Source organism: Carica papaya, chromosome 2 (assembly GCF_054855325.1).
Source record: "Carica papaya isolate Zhongbai chromosome 2, ASM5485532v1, whole genome shotgun sequence".
Taxonomy (NCBI): domain Eukaryota; kingdom Viridiplantae; phylum Streptophyta; class Magnoliopsida; order Brassicales; family Caricaceae; genus Carica; species Carica papaya.
Genome location: NC_142310.1, coordinates 5469405 through 5490166, shown reverse-complemented (window position 1 = coordinate 5490166; position 20762 = coordinate 5469405). Strand labels below are relative to the sequence as shown.

General features: G+C 32.8%; 3 protein-coding genes across 5 annotated transcripts; all 3 read left to right on the top strand.

Annotated features, from left to right (window-relative positions):
* Positions 1-372: 372 nt before the first annotated feature.
* On the top strand, positions 373-5705 carry TPI (triosephosphate isomerase). The gene is made up of 9 exons (XM_022054777.2): positions 373-532; positions 1037-1112; positions 1573-1696; positions 2625-2709; positions 2860-2992; positions 4245-4339; positions 4889-4967; positions 5302-5384; positions 5470-5705. The coding sequence occupies exons 1-9, from the start codon at positions 494-496 to the stop codon at positions 5518-5520; spliced, it is 765 nt and encodes a 254-aa protein (XP_021910469.1). The 5' UTR covers positions 373-493; the 3' UTR covers positions 5521-5705.
* Positions 5706-11013: 5308 nt separating this feature from the next.
* On the top strand, positions 11014-14458 carry LOC110824109 (serine/threonine-protein kinase BIK1-like). Its single transcript, XM_022054647.2, has 6 exons — positions 11014-11234; positions 12339-12658; positions 12792-12927; positions 13034-13176; positions 13280-13403; positions 13810-14458. The coding sequence occupies exons 1-6, from the start codon at positions 11183-11185 to the stop codon at positions 14265-14267; spliced, it is 1233 nt and encodes a 410-aa protein (XP_021910339.2). The 5' UTR covers positions 11014-11182; the 3' UTR covers positions 14268-14458.
* A 1325-nt stretch (positions 14459-15783) lies between these two features.
* Positions 15784-20152, top strand: LOC110824287 (Radical SAM superfamily protein). 3 transcript variants are annotated; one of them, XR_002541524.2, is made up of 11 exons: positions 15784-16109; positions 16388-16463; positions 16549-16646; positions 17416-17517; positions 17693-17779; positions 18008-18124; positions 18662-18765; positions 19043-19182; positions 19254-19390; positions 19508-19784; positions 19882-20152. XR_002541524.2 is itself a non-coding variant. In XM_022054874.2 (10 exons), the coding sequence occupies exons 1-10, from the start codon at positions 15888-15890 to the stop codon at positions 19682-19684; spliced, it is 1260 nt and encodes a 419-aa protein (XP_021910566.1). In that variant the 5' UTR covers positions 15784-15887; the 3' UTR covers positions 19685-20152. The 3 variants fall into 3 exon arrangements, 1 of the variants encoding a protein (XP_021910566.1); XR_002541523.2 differs by having other exon boundaries at positions 19878-20152; XM_022054874.2 differs by having other exon boundaries at positions 19508-20152.
* Positions 20153-20762: the final 610 nt, after the last annotated feature.

The window sequence follows — 20762 nt, the reverse complement described above, 5'->3', positions numbered from 1 at the left end:
TTAATTTGACTTTTAATTTTTGACATTACCATTAATTTAATCCAGGAGTAATATTTTTTAATTATTAAAAAAAACAGCAACACGAGACAAGCATGGGCCCTGAAGCATGATAGCACGAGTGGTGCATAGGAAAGCTAAAGCTGACGTGGCTTCAGCCGTTTCGACCAAAGAACCAAAACGACACCTGATCCGCTCATTCACCACCCGCTTCGTAGGACGCACGAACCCGGTGGGCCACAAACAACAGGCCACAAATATAAAAACCAGCTGCTCCATGCCACTTTTAACTGTATTTACATAAATACCCTCATTCTCCCATGAGAATATTCGCATGTATGTGTACACAATTGTAATTTAATAATCCAGGGAAATTTGCTTTATAAGTAGGGTCTAACTGTGAGCTCTCATAGAAAAACCAGTAGCCACTCCCTTGTCGCTCCAATATTTTCCTCGGCTTTGCATTGTGCTGTTCATCGCGATCATCGTCAGAAACATGGGGAGGAAGTTCTTCGTCGGCGGCAACTGGAAATGCGTGAGTTTCAGTTCTATTATAGTGTTTGATGTTAATATTCTCTTTAGTTGATAATTGATTATCGGATCTGTTTGTCTATCGGCAAATCTAAGGAGAATTGGAAGAGAAAATGGAACTTGGACGTTTTATTTTGCTGTTTGACTCTTAACAGTCAATTGATCTAAGCCGGTTTCCTTGTCAGATCGCTTTTTGTTATCGAAGTACTCTGTTAGTGTAGATCAGTAAGATATTTTGCCGTTAGATCTAGGAATGACTTTTGTTTTAATTTTTTCTTTTTGCAACGGAGATTGAATGTGGATTGGTCTTGATATTCATGCCTTGATCATTTCTTCTTGTTATCTTTTTGACTTTAATGGCGAAGGTATTTCGATGTGCATGCATGCTGGCTTCATTTATTTTCCTATTGCTTCTCTAATCATAGCCTAGTTATATGTTATTTGGTGTGTTATACGTTTAATTCGTGAAATTTAAAGTTGGATTTGGCTGAATATGCTTTGCATGTAGAATGGAACTACGGAGGAGGTGAAGAAGATAGTGAACAAACTCAATGAAGGTGAAGTGCCATCACAAGATGTTGTTGGTAAGTGAATCGTTTTAACTTAGTTATATTTCCCGTATGCGTCCTTATTTTTCTTACACCACTAGAGTTTAAAACAATATTGACTTTGATTAGTTATAACTAATAGAAGAGGTAAGTCGGAAGTTATTCACTGGCAACTTGTTTCATTGTATAATGATCTGATTGTGTCTACCCCTAGTTAAAATTTCCATGCTGCATTTAGAACTTGGTAGAATTTGAACCCTCTAAACTGTTGCAGGGCTTTGGTCAATTTGTCTGTTTTTATTCTACTAAAAGATTCCTGTATGTTGAATATTCTTTTGATAGCTCAAGGCATAATCTATTTCTTGTATCTCTTTGTTATTCTTCTCCATGATTGTCAGTTAATCATCATTTTGTTTATTCTTATCATGCCGAAAAAGGCACTGATGCCCATGGATTGTTGACGCATTGACATACTAAAGACTTAATTCTTCTGCAGAAGTTGTGATAAGCCCGCCATTTGTGTTTCTTCCACTGGTGAAGGACTTGTTGAGGCCGAATTTTCATGTTGCAGCTCAAAATTGTTGGGTCAAGAAAGGTGGTGCTTTCACCGGTGAGGTTAGGTATGTTATAATTTTTCTGTTAATAGTATCTCTTTGTGACATAGGTTAATCAAAACATTTGACATGTCCTTTTCAAAATGACTTTTTTCAGAGGAAACTTTTCAAAGCTAACTTATTCTTGGAGTCAGATGGGGCATTCTACTTGAATTTAACTTGTTATTTTAAATTTATTGAGAAATTATTCTATTAAAAAACCAATGAGAAATTAAATTTAATTGATGCAAGGAAAGGATGGTGAGGTATTTTACTGAAGGAAACATGTACGGCGACATCAGTTATGTTTTTCAATATACATAAAAGTGCCTTTTACCACAGACAAGTGCTTTAGGCTGGTTGCAATGGCATAGGATTGTTTTCTCTTCAGAGTTTCTTTTAATTCAATTTTAGTTGGACTTGTCTTGGCTCGACCCTATAGCCGTTATTTTATTTTATTTGTCATTTGCATGTTCTTACATTGTCTTGCATTTTTCTACATGGACAAGATACATTCTGAGTTTGAATTGTAATGAATATGGCTTGTGATATTTTACCTGTAAATATAAAAGGTTTATTTTGTATAAAAATATGTAGATTGTGCATGGGTAATATAAGCAAGAAATCCAGCAAGAAATACAGAAGACAATAAAACAGGAAAGACAGAAAAGTCCATCAGCACTCTGAATCAAGATTCAAACGCATTTTGTTCGTTTTTCTTAGTAGAGTACAAATAATGAAATATTTAAGTGGTGGCTAAAAGGAAAAAAAATTATGTATTTTTATCTCAAAAATATATATGTAACTGGAATTTATCATATTGCAATGGCTTTGCCCATGACCCCCAACCCTCTTGAGTCGTACAATAGTTGAAATATACTTTGGTCTCCCATAAGAAAAGTTATGCTGATTCTACCACTGTCTTTTGGTGAATTTGTGTCTTATTTATGTGCAGTGCTGAGATGCTTTCCAATTTGGGTGTTCCATGGGTCATTCTTGGTCATTCTGAAAGGCGGCAACTCTTAGGTGAATCAAATGAGGTAAGCTATTTCAACAGTCAAGCACTGAATTATATCGGGCAACGTAGGCTTCCTTCATGATGCCCCTCTCACTAACTTTTCTCTTCTGAGGGTACTCCTGAAATTTCCTAATGAGCAAGGACTAAGAATTGATCTTTCTGTATATTATAGTTTGTTGGAGATAAGGTTGCATATGCACTTTCTCAAGGTTTGAAGGTGATAGCTTGTGTTGGTGAGACTCTTGAGCAGCGTGAAGCAGGATCTACTGTGGATGTTGTTTCTGCACAGACTAAAGCAATTGCAGGTATATAGATGCAAACTCTTTCTAGAAATTTATGGTTCATTTGGTGCTAATAAATTTCTTGTTGAGACTGTTATTCATTTCTGTCGTTATGGTAGTTGTTATGCATCAAGGGTGTTTAGGATGGTAGAAAAGGAGGGGTTGGAGCGAAAGGAATGGGTTAATTTAGTACCTCATTGTAGGTTTTTAGTTTTTTGTGGTGGGATATTTCTATTTACTGCACTATTCCCTGATAGATCTTTTGTTGCTAGGGCGAATTATTATTTTCTTCTTCCCTCTCTCCATTTCCCCCTTACCAAGTGGATTTTACACATATCGTTTCTTCCTCTAGTGTCTACATTGTATGAATTCTGAAAAATAGATGGATAAAACTGCAGAAAAAAAAAGTGTCCTTGCATCCTGATATTGTCTTTGGAAAGTTATCTGTGTGTCCTTTCCATCAAAGGAGTAATTTTGGGAAAACATTTCTCACCAATGTTTCTACCATTAAAACAGATGGAGATTGGAGCATATTGGTCTCTTGCCTTTTTGTTTCTTTTTCATTTATCCCTCGCCAATACTAATTTGGTTTGGCTTAAAGAACTTTTTACATTCAATTTTTAAAGACAAAAGTGGTCTTCCCTTAGGGTTCATTTGCATGAAAGAGGTGGAGCTGTGAGGGTAATTTGGTAAAATGCAAGTCTTAATAATTTTGGTTCATGTTTACCTCATATTTTGCTCTGAGGACTTAATAATGCTCATTTCATCCCTATTTTCCCCTCCCAACTTGACCCTTAAAAAGCCAGTGGTGCTCATTTCATTCATCTTCATCGGCCTGTTGGAATGAAGTTCTCATTTAAGCCACTGGGATTGAAACCAATGCTTACTATTAATTTTAGGGAAAAATATTGATACGTTCTTGAGTGTTAAGATTGCGATTAATTTTGTTTTGAAATACAGAAAGATTGCAATTAATAACTTTGAGAAATCAGACTGCACTAGTATTTATATCACTTTGATTGTAGTCCTTCTAATTTGTATAAAAGGATCTCTCAATTTCTGCTTTTTTGTCTGTGCTTTAAGTATATAAATATTTTCATGATGTTGCTAGAAAAAATCTACATAAGTCAGTCAGTATATTATTTTAGGAGTTTCAGTTGACTTTTTAATCAATTCATCTCAGAAATTTGAAGTTTATTTTAAGCATGCTAACAAATTTGTGTGCATCAACTTGTGAGCTAAATGTGCCCTGACTCTTTTCACCTCTTAATGCCAGAACGAGTGTCAAGTTGGGCTGATATTGTTATAGCCTATGAACCCGTGTGGGCCATTGGAACTGGGAAGGTTGCAACTCCAGCCCAGGCACAGGAGGTAAGTCAGGCAACTTTGTTAATGAAATTTTTGTTTTAGTTTTTTTGAGACTCGCAGTCAATATGGTGATTTATGTGGTAAATTTGTACCCTGGAGAGTATATAGGGGCTTGAGCCTGGGCAATGCTCGAAAGAAAGTTGATAGTGTGATCATTAGCAGTATGGAACAGTGAAAGCCCTTTCTTATATAGGAAAAAGGGGATATGATATAATAAAATTAAATAGTTTGATGGGTTTAAATGTATGAAATGAAATGCTTTTTAGAACTAAGGCTGATTCTCATTGTCTCCAAAAATTAATTTTTCTGATACAAACTAATGACCGTTTTTTTCTTTAAATAAGATCAAGTTCTTAAATTGATGCACAGCATACTTATTTCAACTCATATTTAAGGACTAATTTAATACCGAAAATACTTGTTTGAAACAAATTTGAAGGTTCAGACACCTGATTGTGACTAACATGTACTTAATGTAGACTTAATGGTTCTTTGAGCTTCTGCTCCAAACTTCTCTAGGTATTATAACAGGTTCGCTCTGAAATGTAACAGGTTCACTCTGAACTGCGGAAATGGCTTAGTGCAAACACCAGTCCGGAAGTTGCTTCAACAACCAGGATTATATATGGAGGTAAATATATTTATGACACATGCTCATCTTATTGCCATGACTTCTGGATCCCATTTTTGTTAAAGCTGCAAGGACATGTTTTGAGGAGCTGAATAATTTTTGTTCTCAAAGAAAAGGGAAACATTTATCTGCTATTCCTTTGTTATATGATGTCCTTTGACAATTCTATCTTTTATCACCATGAAAGTAAAAGGCATTAAACTTCGACGACTCCTGAGAGATGAAAGCTAGTGCTCTAGAATGTTAAATTGATAACATGAACTAATAATCCAGTAGATCTATCAGTCTTCTAGTTTTCTTTATGTTTCATTATTGATGTACATCTATTTTTCAGGGTCTGTCACAGCTGCAAACTGCAAGGAGCTGGCTGCTAAGCCTGATGTTGATGGGTTTTTGGTTGGTGGAGCTTCCCTAAAGGTAATGACTATGTTACTTGGTTTTCAAAATTATTCAGTCTTTTTGTTATCAAGCCTCTACATGGGTTGTTTGCTATTTTTCCCAGCCCGAGTTCATTGATATTATTAAGTCGGCCGAGGTGAAGAGGAGTGCCTGACCTTGATGTTGAGCACTTTAAGTGAATCTTTTGCGGTTTTGTTCAAGGAGGTGTAACATCCATCCCTGTAAAACTGTAGTCATGCTTTATTTTAGAGAGAAATAAGTTTGCACTTTTTGTATTTCGATCAGCATCTCAGAACTCTGTTTATGTATCAATAAATATTTTCACCATTTCTCTCCAAACCAATGCTTCTTTATACTGTTGTATGACCATGCTTTTTATATTGTTCTATCTGTCATGGGTGACATCGCTTTGAGGCATCTTTTTGTATATATCTCCGCCTTTTGTCAACTTGGGAGGAGACTGGTAATCATGTTGCGTAATTTACCTCCCTGTGCAATACCTATCTATATTCAGAGTAGCACAGTTTAACTTTAGTAACAACAACGTTGTGAGAAAAAACACATTAGACGTTTTGGAGCATGATAAACTGGAACACTTTCCAGATGTGACTGATCTACTTTAAATTTGTGCCAAAGGAAACTATCATTTTATAGTGGATCAATCAAATTCATAGGATGATTTCATATATTGCTATCCATAATCACCTTCAGGTTGAGACATTTAGACACTCGGATATCTGAAGCAAACCAAAAAATAGAACGGTCCAATACTATCCTTTTATAGGGGGAAAGCCCTTCCGTTTATGACTGCTATTCTCTGACAAAAAGGTTACGTTTGCGCAAAGGGGTTGATGCGCAAGAAGCTAATATTTGACTAGTTTTTCTCTTTTCTCCTCGTAAATTTATTTCTGGTCGCTTTTTGCTGCCACGAGTTTTGACTGACTGCTCCAGTCAGCAGATGAGCAAATGATAGAATTCTAGAAGTCCAGTGTTAGATTAGCAAATCGAATTTGGGTTTTGCCTTAGATTAAGACGCCTGCTTCTCTATACTTTATTTGATTACTCTGGTTGAATTATTTTTCAAAACAGGGATGAAAATCAAGCGCATGGGTAAACAACAATTATTAACTAAATAAGTTGTCGGTTAGATGGAGTATATGTTTTATTTTTAGCCGTTTTATTCCTTTTGTGCATTAAGATAAAACTCTTGAGTGCGTTTGGTAAATTGCATTATGTGATAGACTGAAGTGAGAAAAAATAATATAAGAAATGTGATTTTGATGTTTACATTATTGCATTATTTGATAATAGGATAAGATTCAGCCAAGCATGACTACTCGAAATTTGTATTAAAAGACATAAGGTCGTTGAAATCTTTTCCCTTCCGATATCGGATGTCAATTTGGATTTCCTATTAATTTTATATTCTTCTTTTAATTGAATACTCAGAGTAATATTTTTTTCCAATAATATGAGAATGGACTATTAATCCGATAATGTGAGTATGAGAACGATGTGGGATTTTCGTTTTAAGTTTTGTATGTGTCTTTGAGTGAGTCTCCCTCTAAAATATAACACTTACTCTAATCAAATCTTCTAAATAAATTTTTATTTAAAAAACCAATCAAAATTGTTTAATTTGAATAACTATTGATAAAATTTTTAAATTTTAGTTTTGGATGATTATCTTATTCAAATTTTCTTTGGAAATATGAGTCACAGATATCTCTCGACTACTTCACGGTAGTTGATTCGTGTAATCTGCAATTACACTGAAACTCTAAATTTAATGCCAGAAGCCTCACGTTAGTTACTATCAAACAGTATCGACAGATGGTTGATGATGAAAGAAATAGGCTATTGGTTATGTGAACTTCGAGAGTCAACAAGAGAACCAGCCATTAAATATTTATTCATATGTTTCAATTGGTTGGTTCCTTGCGAAAATAATTTAGAGGGCATTTAGGGCGGCTTTCCGTCTAAATTTTTAAATTTTAGAAATATTTTTACGATTAAACAAAACTAGTATTAAAATATGTTTGTGATATATTTAAATATAAAAATTTCAGTTTGTAGATTTTATAAAATAATTTTTATTTTTAATAAAAAAATTATATATAAAATTTCAAAAATTATTTTTATCAAACACATTATTTTTAATTACAAAACAAGATAATTATTTATTTAGATAGCCAGGCTAATCTAATAGATGATAATTTAACATGATCAGAAATTTTTAAGAATTTACTTTTTATTATGTCATTATGACGGATCTGTGATTTCATCTATTTGACCAATCTTAGCTTATCTTGGAGTGGGAAAAAATAAATAAATGTTGAAGGCAAGAGAGGACGGTATTTAATTTGCATGTAAAATGGAAGTTGAGAAATAAAATTTAACATGATCACATGCAATTTTCTGGTGGGTCTCCTGGATTTAATGGCTACTTGCTACTAATTAAACCACACATGTGAATTTTCAATTGCTTCATTTTCAACGGCTTCATCATTCCGATTGCTAAGCATCTTGATGGGATTCTCTCATTCTTGTTTGTTTAATAATTTTTGCATTATCATTAAATTAATCTCCATTTCAATTAATAAAAAATTATTTTCCAAACAAAAATACAATTTAGTTTTAGAATAAATTAAATTTTACTTTGAATCCAATTTACAAAGTCAAAACTTATTTCTAATTTAACTAATTCTTAGTAATTCTACTTCCAACTCAAATTTACAAAATCAATTGCAAAGCCTAATATTATAATTGTGAAAAAGTTATTATACTTCAAACATTGATTCTAACTATTAGAGATTTTGAATGATGAGAAATAATAATTTAGTCAAATTGAAGAGGGTTTATCCAATTGAAAAGATTAAGATCAAAATTATTGCAAAAGTTCATTTTTAAATCAAAATTGAAGAGGGTTAATCCGGTAAGATAAACATAGTAGAACAAAGGGTCAAAAAAAAAAAAACCAAAAGTGATAATTAACACACGTATTTGTTAGCTTAATATAATACTATTACGTATATATCATCATTATTATACATCTACCAAGAATTATTGCAAAAGTTCATTCAAATCAAAATTGAAGAGGGTTAATCCAATGAGAGAAATACAGTAGAACAAAGGGTCAAAAAAATACCAAAAGAAATAATTAACACACGTATTTGTTAGCTTAATATAATACTATTACGTATATATCATCATTATTATACATCTACCCACAACTTATTAAAAGTCAAGAATTACAAGCTAGAAAAGTCAATAGAACTCACGAGACTTTCCCTTTAAATATATTTTTTTTTATTAATTATTATTTTTTAAAATATTTTTCCTACGAGAGGAGGACATGAAAACTTCCAATTCCGATTTTCAAAATTAAGCTGCCGAAAAGAATGTTTCATTGTTTTGACGAGTTTTCATTATTATCTCTTTTATGGTTACAATCATTTAACCAATTCCTATTTTGTTTTTTTTTTTATTTTTTTCCTTTCTTGGCCTAATAATCCATTCCCTTAATTCTTCTTTTCGTTAATTAATTAAGCAATATAATATACTTAATGAAAAATTAGTGGATGTATACGTATACATAGGTCGTCTGTCTATTTTAATTTTACATTAAAATATATAATATTTGATTGTTAATATATTCTTGATGCATATAAAAATAACATATAATAGAAATGAATTTTAAATGACTTTATTTGCTCACAGTTTGAATTCTTTTTGATGATTTATTTCATTCTTATTTGAGAAAGTAAGAACAAAAACCCAATTAACTAAATTTAGAAGTAGAAGGGATTCAAATACTTTTTTAAAAAAATATTTATATATATATATGAGCTCATTATATGAAAACCTTTTGGCAAATTAATAATTTTTTTTAAAGTACCATCGTCATATTTATCTCAAATGTTTGAAATTAAAAATCGATTTAAGATATTAAAAATTTTAAAATGTTAAACCATTTTTATATGTGTTTAATTATTCTTCAAAAGCAAATTTTTAACATATTTTAATAAATAAATAAATATATATATATATATAAATATGAATCAACAATCCATTAATAATGAATTTAGTAAATATCATTTAGGCATTCATAAAAATTAAATTTCACTTGATTCATAATCCTCGAACAATTCCCATTTTAGGTCACAAACAAAATGATCACATGAAAATGTTTGGCTTTACTCATCAACTTGAAATAGTATTGCATGCATCACCCACGCCATAACATGCCAAAAGCCATTAGTTGACTTATACCAATCTTTTTTAATGTATTCATTCAATTTTGTCCGGTTGGTCAACTTGAATTTGAAAACCCTCTTAATTAATTGCACACAGATTTATCAGTCCTCCTCGTGACTATCATCAACAAGAAGATGACATCTTGTTACATTATATAATTGCGAAAATAATTCAAATTTATTTATTTGTTCCAAAGCATATTCTTACATTATTTTTATAAAAAATGTTAAATTATATTTTTAAATCTAAATTAAATAAAAAATTTAATTATTACAAAATATCTATTTCACTTTAATACGTTACGAGTCTCTAGAATTATATTAAATTTTATCATCTTAATTCTATCAGTATATTAATAAGTTAAACTATTAATTTTATTGAACTAAATATCTAAATCGATCACCATAAATTTGTAATACACGTATAAAGTAACGAATTTTATATTTTCAGTGAGATTAGAACTCGTCATTTTTAATATCATTATTATTTTTAATTAGTACTTTTAATATTATCATAATATTGTTATCTACTTTTAATGTACTTTTAGAATAAAAGGATTTTTTATCTTGTAAATTTGTAAGTTTTTTTTTTTTTTTTTAATTTAAAACTGTTTACCTTTAATTTTCCATTAATACAGATTTTTTTTTGTATGTTGTAATAAATCAAAATAATATACAAACAATTTACAAGTAAATTTAAAATATATAAGAATTATAAAATAAGATTTTTCGTTACAATGATATATATATATAAAATAAAGAATATCATAATTAATTTTTAAAATAAATAAATATTATAATTCTACTTGTGGTTAATGTCTCTCTCTATATATATATATATATCATGGCTACCACGGGTGCTTGTCTTTTCCTTTTAATATCCTCATAATCACCGCGCAATTAAAATGCCACTCAAAAAGGAGCCGACAACCATAGATCAAATGGATAATTCTATTTTCACCACCTTCTTCCTCTAGAATGCACTTTTCCTTCCTCAAATAATTACGCCAGTGAAATGCATAAACACGTTCATATAAATAATTATCTTTCATCTATACGCTTCCTTCCAGGGTGAAGATTCTTCGGGTGATCCCCAACTTGATCAAGATTTATAATAATTTAAACTGAAGGGCGAGTCAACCCTTCCACTTTCGTCCTTTGCGAAGCTAAGAACTTTCGCAGAAGCCAAACAAAACACACACGCTCTACCAAAAAAGTAATAATAAAAAAGAAAAAACCCATATGCTTTTGGCTCTCTATTTCTTCGTTTCCCACCTGTTTTAATAATATCCTTTTACCAGTCAAAGTATTCAATCCTACGGTTGCGATTATGGCTGACAGCTAACCTTACGTATAAAGCCTCCGTTCTCACACCCCAGGTCTCTAGCTCATTCTCGTCTCACGACTCTGGTTTTTGCTCTGTGTAAACTTTTCTTTCTGGGATTTGAGTTTTCAACTTTCCATTTTTGTGCTGGCTCTGTTTCTATATCAGCAGGGACTTTTTTTTTCTGGTTGTTTGGTGAAAAAGTGAAGAGACTTGAGCTTTGTGTTTATGTGCTTATGGGTTCTTGCCTTAGCTCCAGAGTCAAAGCTGAGAGTCCTCTTCACAATGGTATGTTTTCTAATTTTCATCTACTCGTTCCTTATTTGAGCTTTAGATTGATTGAAAATCGTTTACTACTTTTCTGGGATTTTGCTGGAGTTTCAGGTGGTTTTGTTTGATTGATGAACAATAGGTGTAGATGGGTCGGACTTATTTTCTTGAAATTTCTTGACTTTGTTTGTTCTGTGCGTTTGCTGGGTTTGATTTTGGTGGGAGGCCTGTTTGGTTGGTGAGAAAAGGTGGCAAAAGAAGGGAGATTGGCAAAAAGTTTGATTTTTAGCTGCACATTTGGGTTATACTCAATATGGTACCATTCTCTAGTTAAGTTTTTAGTAGAGATATTTACTTGATCTAGTTCATTTGAAGCTAACCATTGGGAGACAAACAGCAACCTATACAAAATTTAGAAGAAAAGAAAACTAAGTTGCTTTCCATTTTGTCTCGGTTGCTTTCAAGGTTAGTGGCCTATTAGGGAAATTATTTCCGCATCGATATGAGAATCTGTTGCATCCTCTATCTATCCTATATTGGGTCGCCATCGGGGCGGACAGCTAGCTATGTGGGCCAGGAATGGATAGTCTGGTTCTTTATGTCACTCGACTGATAAGGAGGCATCTTATGACCTAGAGTCCCGGGTCCTTGAACCAATTTTGAAGACCGACCAATCTTAGGCTTCCTAGAGGGTTCATTAATTGCAAACGAGAAGACTGTTGAAATAATGAAATAGAATCTTTTTAGCAAAACCCATTTCTTCTCTTGAAGTATATGCTAATAATAATTCTATTTTGAGATCTTGCACATTAAGCTTATATAAACCATGGTATGTTTTGATTTTTCCTATGAATTTGGATGGTGCCGCTTTATAACCGAGGATAGAGTACTTCCTGAAATATGCTTACTCCATCATTTTGTTTGATTGATTTAAGCTTGATAAGTGATGTTTTAGAAAATTTGTTGGAGAAATGTAGGACAGATTTGGAAAGCTTTATTTCTATGCTTCTCCTTTTGTAGCTTTATTAATCTTTGAAAAAAAATCAAACTGGAGATTCATTTTTTTCTGGTTTAATTTAGTGGGCGAATTTTTACAAGATACATATTGTTGATTATGTGCAGGAACAGATTCAAGATATGATAGCCCAAATGGGAACGGCGTAAGTGTTTTAAGCAGCAAGGTGTCATCAGTCTCGCTCTCTAATAGGACAGAGGGTGAGATCTTGAAGTCATCCAATTTGAAGAGCTTCACCTTTAATGAGCTAAAAACAGCCACTAGGAACTTCCGGCCAGATAGTGTGTTAGGAGAAGGTGGATTTGGTTGTGTCTTCAAGGGCTGGATCGATGAGCATTCATTTGCAGCTACTAGGCCTGGCACTGGCCTGGTTATCGCAGTGAAGAGGCTTAATCAAGAAGGTTTTCAGGGTCACCATGAATGGCTGGTTAGTATTATCACAATCTACCTAAATATATTTCTATATAGAGCACAAACTTATATGCATTTTTCTTTCAATTGCCAAAAGATCCCTGCAAATTTTAAGATAAATTGATTTCAGAATTCTATTCTTACTGCAGACAGAAATTAACTACTTGGGGCAGCTGTATCATCCTAACCTAGTCAAATTGATTGGTTACTGCCTAGAGGACGAGCACCGGCTCTTGGTGTATGAATTTATGCCAAAGGGCAGTTTGGAGAACCATCTGTTTAGAAGTAAGTTCCTTATATGTCAAAAAGTACTAATCTCTATTAATCCAATTTGCTTACTTGAGAAGTGTAATAAAGAACTTACCTGGAAATGTTGATGCTGCTTTGATAGGAGCTTCTTACTTTCAACCACTTTCCTGGAATCTTCGGATAAAGGTTGCCTTTGGTGCTGCAAAGGGACTAGCTTTTCTGCATAGCGATGAGGCAAAAGTGATATATCGGGATTTCAAAACTTCGAATATCTTGCTTGATTCGGTATGTAAACAAGGTTTACCCTTGTGAATTATATGGTCTATGTCAAAGAATGAATCAGAACTTAACTCTTTTGATCACTTTCATCCTGTCCATTGTTAAACAGAACTACAACGCAAAGCTATCTGATTTTGGTTTGGCGAAGGATGGACCAACGGGTGATAGAAGTCATGTCTCTACAAGGGTCATGGGGACCTATGGCTACGCAGCTCCTGAATATATGGCCACAGGTATATATATCAGTAAATATATTTTCATAAATGTTCTTATTTGACTGTGGATTGTATATAAATAGTAGTTTGAGCTCTTTTCTATTAGTTTAAAATTTTAAGAAAATCAATTCAATCCTAGCATTTAACAGAGTATTAGAGTTAAAGATTTATAATTAAACTTGGGCTGTCTATATTTAATCTACTCTTTAAGCCTAACAAGTTTGCTAGTTCGTTATATGTTAATTAATAAGAAAAATAGTAAATTGTGTCATTTTCTATAAACTTAAGTATTTTAAACGCATCAACTCTATGACATTCTTCATATCTATTTGGTTTTCAATTCATTTTCTCAGTTGCCATCCTCCAAAAGTCAATAGTTGATCTGCATTTTTGTGTTCTTACCCTTTTTTCTCTTTCCATGAAGGTCACCTAACTGCAAAAAGCGACGTGTACAGTTACGGGGTTGTTCTACTCGAAATGTTATCAGGCAAGCGAGCACTTGACAGAAACAGGCCAAGCAGAGAACAAAATTTGGTTGAATGGGCAAAACCTTACCTTACCAGCAAGCGAAAAATCTTACAGGTCTTGGACTCCCGTATCGAGGGCCAGTACACACTGCAGCAAGCTCTCAAGGTGGCTAGCATAGCTATCCAATGCCTGTCAAATGAGCCAAAGCTCAGGCCAAGCATGGATCAAGTGGTAAGAGTCTTAGAGCAAATCCAGGACTCCATGAATGCAGACTTGATGCGATCCGACCCTGTCCGGAAAACCAACTGCCAGTCAAGAACTGGTGACAAGAATCACCAGAGAAGTGCTAATGGAGTCTGCATTGGAAAAGTTGCAGCTTGTTCTAGGCCCTCGGCTTCCCCACTTCGTACATAGAACACGAAATTGAATTCATACATGCATTTTTTTCCGGTTATGGAATTGAAAAAGAAAAAAAAAAAACAAGAAAAGGTACAGATGATATAACGAATGGTTTGTGTTTTTGAACTAGAGTATGTATTATGAGAGACGATTATTGTACAGTTCTGGATTTCCATAGTGTTTGAAAATCATTTTTCATTCTCTCATTTTCTTTCTGTGCCTCATTTATGATCAAAATTCAAGTCTTGGGACTCTCCAATTTCTTTCAGCACTTTATATAGATTATAACAAAGAGTGGAACGGAAAATTTTTCTCATTGGAACAGGATGTTTTTTCATCTTTTTCCGTTTCAGCATTTTCTGGCCCAGCTTCGAAGAGGAAATTCCTCCATAGACAATTTTAAACACATTCTCTTTGTGAAAACTCTATTCCTAATATACTATAAATTTTGATCAATCGTGTAAGTTCATATGTGTATTTATTATGCATAAAAGACAATTAAATTTAATAAATTCATTTAAGTAAAATGATATGATTAAATATATTTTGATTCTTATTGCATTAAATTAGAATGAGACTTTATTTTATATACAGAGATCAAAAATGTAAATTTTAATTTTATGATATATAAAATTAGAAATAACAAAAATTTTAAAAATATAAATAAACAGTTACGGTTCTCAAATTATATGATAGATATTTTTCTATTCTATTATTATATTACCATAATAGAGAAAATATAAAAAATTTAAATAACCAGAATATTAATTTAAAAGATTTACGGCACAACAAATATATTTCTTCTACTATAAATTTAGATACGTTTATTTTTTCAAATTTAATTTTAATTATTTAATAAAATATGATCATATTAATTTTAAAATTCTAAATAACAATCACATTGAAGTAAGATCTTACTTTAATATTATTTTACTAGTTTAAAAGTTTTATTTCATCTAAAAATAAAACTATTTTGAAGAAATAAAAATATACTAATATGATCCTATAAAATTTAGTTGTTAATTTATACATTTAGAAATTGGTAAATAATATTTAATTATTAATTGATGATAAGTAGTAATTATTTAGACACAAATGAGAAGTGTCTAATTAATATTTGGTTATTAAACGCACAACACATATTCACATTTAAAGGCACATGATAATAAAATTCTTACATTATCAGTAAAACAAAAATTAATTTAATCCAAAATTAAGAGTATAAACTAATATGAATAAAAATTAATAATACATAAACTAAATAATTTAAATAAATACGGACATTAAATTATCAATTAATGGAATTCACGTTTAAAGACACATGATAACAAAATGCTCAGATTTTCAGTAGAGCACATAATTTAATCGAAATTAACATACAAATTAATTTGAATTAAAAATTAATAATATATAGAACAAATAATTCTTTTAGCCATTAAAAAAATAAAAACAAATAAATCCAAAATAATCTAAGGGTATTTTCGTCTTTACACTCAAACCTGAGGTTTTAGCCAAAAATCCAGAGCAAGAATGGATTAAATTTCAAGCTAGAGGTTTTCCACGGTGGCTTACTTGTAACTCCATCGTCTTCTCCATTCTCTTTGCTCAAACACAGAGCATAGCAGAGATATAATTATGATAGCTACTGCTATGTCTCTCCTCCAGCACGTATGCTCCGCCCCTCTCGCACGTGCGGCTCGGCCGCGCTCCTTAACCACCGGAGCTACCACCACTGTTACCGTCCCCGCTCCCATCCCTTCCGCCGCATCTCCCGCACGTGCCCCACGCGTAGACGCGCACGTACTCCTCGGCATGTCGGAGCAGGAGCTTCAGCAGCTGGCCAGCAACTTTGGCCAGGTACTGATTATGCATAATAAATCTTATACTTTTTTTTGGGTTTCTCATAAAATTAAAATTTGATGCTTACTCTTTTCTTTGGATTGAATCATGTGGAGAGCGCATTTTCATCTTCTTGATTGTTTTTTACGTTTTTATATATATATGTATGTATGTATGTATATATGATGTGGAAATTTGTGTACAGCAAAGCTATAGAGGGATGTTTTTTACGTTTTTATATATATATGTATGTATGTATGTATGTATGTATATATGATGTGGAAATTTGTGTACAGCAAAGCTATAGAGGGAAGCAGTTACACCATCTCATTTACAAGAGGAAAGTTAAAGAGATTCAAGATTTCAGTCACTGTGGGTATTTTTCTCTTTTTTTCAGTATATTTTAAGTTAGTCAATGCATGTGAGCTTATGTGGTATGATTCTTTTGGCTTAACAGTGCCACTAGCATTTAGGAATGATCTTCAAGAAGCTGGGTTTAAGGTGGGGAGGTCGCCAATTTACAAAACTGTTACTGCAGCTGATGGTACTATCAAGGTAAAGAACAAATTATATTTATTGGTTTTTTGTTTGAAATTTCATTTTGGTATAGTTTTAGGAAGTCGTACTTGTATTGTGAAGTTTTGATGGAAGTCACTGGTTGAGCCACTCGTAGTTGTCTTACCATATTTTTGGTCTTCTTAATTTCAGTATGGATCCCACATTTTTTTTTTTAAATAATATGGATCCCACATTAATACTTGTAATGGGAGTTTTTCAATGAAAATTTGTTCAGGAAGTTACTCTCAGTGGTACTTTGAGATTGCGTTTGATTTAAATTTATTATGTTGAATATGAGCAGATATACATTATGAATGAGACAAAGATTTTTATAAAAATAGAACTCTAGTTTCAATTTCATTTCATATTCAATTCAAGTTATGTCTTTTCAACAATTCCCTTGGTAAGAAATAGTACAAATGTATATGTTTGAAGTTTAATATATTAGTGAAGTTAAATTATAATTAAATTCTACATATTAAATAATGAAGATTGAGAAATAAAATGAGAACAGAATAACCTTGAACCAACAGAGCGTAACTGGATGACTTGGTGGTCTTACACTAATAAATTGTTGGCCCTTTTGTGAGAACATTATCGTGCAATGGGTGGATAGAAATAGTTGTAATACCTGATTCAACACCAGTGGGGGAATCACAGTACAGAAATATGGTAGTTTCAGTCCCAAATATATAGATTTGTTTCTTTCCCAAGATTTTTCCCGCTGTATTTTTTTTAATCTTCATTCATGTAAATAATTTTGCAGTTATTGATAAAGCTGGCGGATAACAGATTGATTGAGACTGTCGGGATACCTGTTGAAGATGGAAAGGGGTCGATGCGCCTTACTGCTTGTGTCTCATCACAGGTGAGCATCTGACATTGGGGAAACTGCCTATTCTGTTGCAGCTTTCTTCTATTTCTTCATGAATTTTCTCTTGTTCCTCTTTGATAGCAATTTTTCCCTACTACTTGTTGATGTCAGGTTTCTGTGGTAATAATTTCAATAATTTTTCTCTTTTTTTTGGGTTTTTGAAATTCAGGTTGGCTGCCCATTGCGCTGCTCATTTTGTGCCACTGGAAAGGGAGGGTTTTCAAGGAATCTTCAGAGGCATGAAATTGTCGAGCAGGTCTGTGTTTTGCCCCTCATTTTCATTCAGTAATGTTGATAGGCTTGTCGCACTTCCTGAATGTTTACTATTTACATTTGACACGAGGGATTAGATCAAATGTTCTTTTTTTCCTTTTGAAAGTGCATGCTGATATGGCTGTATCCATCAAGACATACATGCATCAAAGTAAATTTTGAATTGTTTCACATAGTGTCCTATATATCTACATGAATTGGACACATGCAGATATTGGCTATTGAGGAGATATTCAAGCACAGGGTAACAAATGTAGTTTTCATGGGAATGGGTGAGCCAATGTTGAACCTGAAGTCAGTACTTGAGGCACATCGCTGCCTGAATAAGGTACCTTTTTACTGCATCTTGTTATATGTTATCTAGATGCTTCATTTGTTTTGCTTGTTTTTGCTATATGCTTATTTGTCATCGAGCTTTAGTTAATAAGATAAAAGTGGATTGAGGCTATAATAGATATTGAGTGAAGTAAATGAATGCTTGTCCCAATGAGATGCACATTACCATAAAATATGCTATTTACTCTCTAAGAGAACAGACAGGGATTGAAGATAGAAGAAAGCTCTTGATGTCGGAACGTTAGGTTATTAGCTCTCTTATAATATGCTTCTTTCCTTTCTCTCTTTTTCATAAAACTGATTTCTAATAACTATTATTTCATACTATATTTACTTGAGACATTATTTGCGGCAATTAGCAGAGATTCATATCCTTGGGTGGTAGTTTGGAAAAAAAATCTTGGATAATTATGGTGGCTTTCATAAAGCTAGTTATTAAGCTGGAATTCCCTTGCTTACTTAGTATTGAAGCAGGAGTGTCAAGTTGTCGTTTGAATAATTCATGATAGCTTGAGGTTTGCTTTTTCAGGACATTCAAATTGGGCAAAGAATGATAACAATTTCTACTGTGGGGGTTCCAAACACAATTAAAAGTCTGGCTGCTTGTAAACTCCAGTCAACTTTGGCTGTCAGGTGTGTTTTATTGAATACTCCCTTTCTGTAAATTGGGTGTGTTAAGTTGACCAGGAAACCATGCATCATTTGAAATTTAAGTTCCACATTTTTATTTTTTTGAAGTACACTTGTTCTTTAGTTTATGAAGATGAATACTTGGTCACCATATTTAATTACCCTGTAATTTTGTTGTGCTGATATATTGGTTGGTCAATGTTTGTATACTTAATTTCATTTTTATGGATGTATACTTGTTCCTTTCAATAAACATTTTCTTCTTTTTATTGTGCACTAGTTTACATGCACCGAACCAGAAACTTAGGGAAAAAATTGTGCCTAGTGCAAAAGCCTATCCCTTGGAGGCAATTATGAAGGACTGCAGGGATTACTTCCATGAGACCAGTCGGCGAGTGTCATTTGAATATGCCCTTTTAGGTATTTGCACTTGGAAAACTTACATTTTTTCCTTGTATCGAGCATCTAACAACAGGTGTATGTTTTGGCAGCTGGTGTCAATGATGCAATAGAGCATGCAATTGAACTTGCAGAGTTGCTTCATGAATGGGGACGGGGTTATCATGTAAACCTGATACCTTTCAATCCAATTGAAGGCTCTGAGTATCAGCGTCCATACAAAAAAGCAGTATGTCAATGAACATCTGTCCTTCTCTTTAGTTTCTCTCAGTATATGAATAATCAGTTTATTAAAATTTGATACATTTATTTTGTTGGTCACTCTTCTATCATTTTATTTTGACAGGTGCTAGCATTTGCTTCTACTCTGGAGTCCAAAAAAATAACAGTTAGCATACGCCAGACGAGAGGGCTGGATGCAAGTGCAGCTTGCGGTCAACTAAGAAACCAGTTCCAGAAAAATCCTTTGCTCCTGGAGTCAGACAACCTACAATCTCAACCAGGCATAGCAGTTGAATGTTGATTATGAACACAGATGGATGCACGTTCTTATACCTACTTTGTCATGTACCATCCTCTTTAATATATGAAGCTCACTGAAGTTTTGCCAGATAAGGCATATGGTATAACTGATCACTGCCCCAGCTAGCTACATTGAGTATGTAAGTTGAAACTGTTGCACTACACTTTTTGACTGAGTTTCTTTTGTGCGAAAGGCAGAGTGGCAGGGGAGGATTGAGGAATTGATTTTAGATGGTTTCATGTAGCTGAGTTACCAAACTAGATCACCCACAACTTGCAAACGACGTGTAAGATCAGGGATCCCTTGGATTTTTTTGTTTTGTGAGAAGGGAAGTTTGTTATAGTTATATTCTTGATAATGTTAGGCAAATAATCCTGATGGTTGTTAAGTCTCTATATGAGACAGGCACTTCAAAAAGGCATCTGTACATAGAATTTTGTTGAGTTAATGAGAATTTTGTTCTTGATAGTTTATGAAGCTATGATGTATGTGATTCCTTCAGGACTTAGGTGGTCAGGTAAATACCTCTTCACTCTTGGGCTCTCGTTCTCTAGCTCCAGCAGCGACTCAACCAATCAGGTCTTAGCTCTAGCCTATAGCCTCCAACTCCAATGCGTCAATCGGTTAGGGTAAAGATACCAATTTACCAATTTGGCTATAACTTTGTACCATTTTGAAAAATTTTATTATCATGTTGACTATAATTTGTTATTATCGATTTTTAACTTTGTACTTATTAGTCAAGATGATAATAAAGATAGCAAATAAGATAATGAAATATAAAAAAATGGTAATGAAAATATAACAAAAAGTTATTTACCTCCACTAATAAAAATTCATCCATGAAATGCCAAAGTAATAAATTCATTCCAATGTTCTTAAGGAAGCAAAAATATCATCTTACAAGTAAGATTCATTTAGAATTTATTCGTGTAAAAAGAAAAATAAAAGAGACTAATAAATAATTGTTATATTTTATATTAATTTTATTTTTTATATGTCATTTTATATTTAGAATGGTTATTGTATAACTATTTCATGTTTGAAATGCTATTTAAAAGTTATTTTATTTAAATAT

Coding starts and splice junctions, on each gene's coding strand:
- LOC110824109 (XM_022054647.2), top strand. CDS start 11,183: ATGGGTTCTTGCCTTAGCTCCAGAGTCAAAGCTGAGAGTCCTCTTCAC. Junction 12,928..13,033: donor GGAGAACCATCTGTTTAGAA/GTAAGTTCCTTA, acceptor CTGCTTTGATAG/GAGCTTCTTACTTTCAACCA. Junction 13,177..13,279: donor CGAATATCTTGCTTGATTCG/GTATGTAAACAA, acceptor ATTGTTAAACAG/AACTACAACGCAAAGCTATC.
- TPI (XM_022054777.2), top strand. CDS start 494: ATGGGGAGGAAGTTCTTCGTCGGCGGCAACTGGAAATGC. Junction 4,968..5,301: donor AACCAGGATTATATATGGAG/GTAAATATATTT, acceptor TCTATTTTTCAG/GGTCTGTCACAGCTGCAAAC. Junction 5,385..5,469: donor TTGGTGGAGCTTCCCTAAAG/GTAATGACTATG, acceptor TATTTTTCCCAG/CCCGAGTTCATTGATATTAT.
- LOC110824287 (XM_022054874.2), top strand. CDS start 15,888: ATGATAGCTACTGCTATGTCTCTCCTCCAGCACGTATGCTCCGCCCCT. Junction 16,647..17,415: donor CAGCTGATGGTACTATCAAG/GTAAAGAACAAA, acceptor ATAATTTTGCAG/TTATTGATAAAGCTGGCGGA. Junction 19,391..19,507: donor AGCGTCCATACAAAAAAGCA/GTATGTCAATGA, acceptor TTATTTTGACAG/GTGCTAGCATTTGCTTCTAC.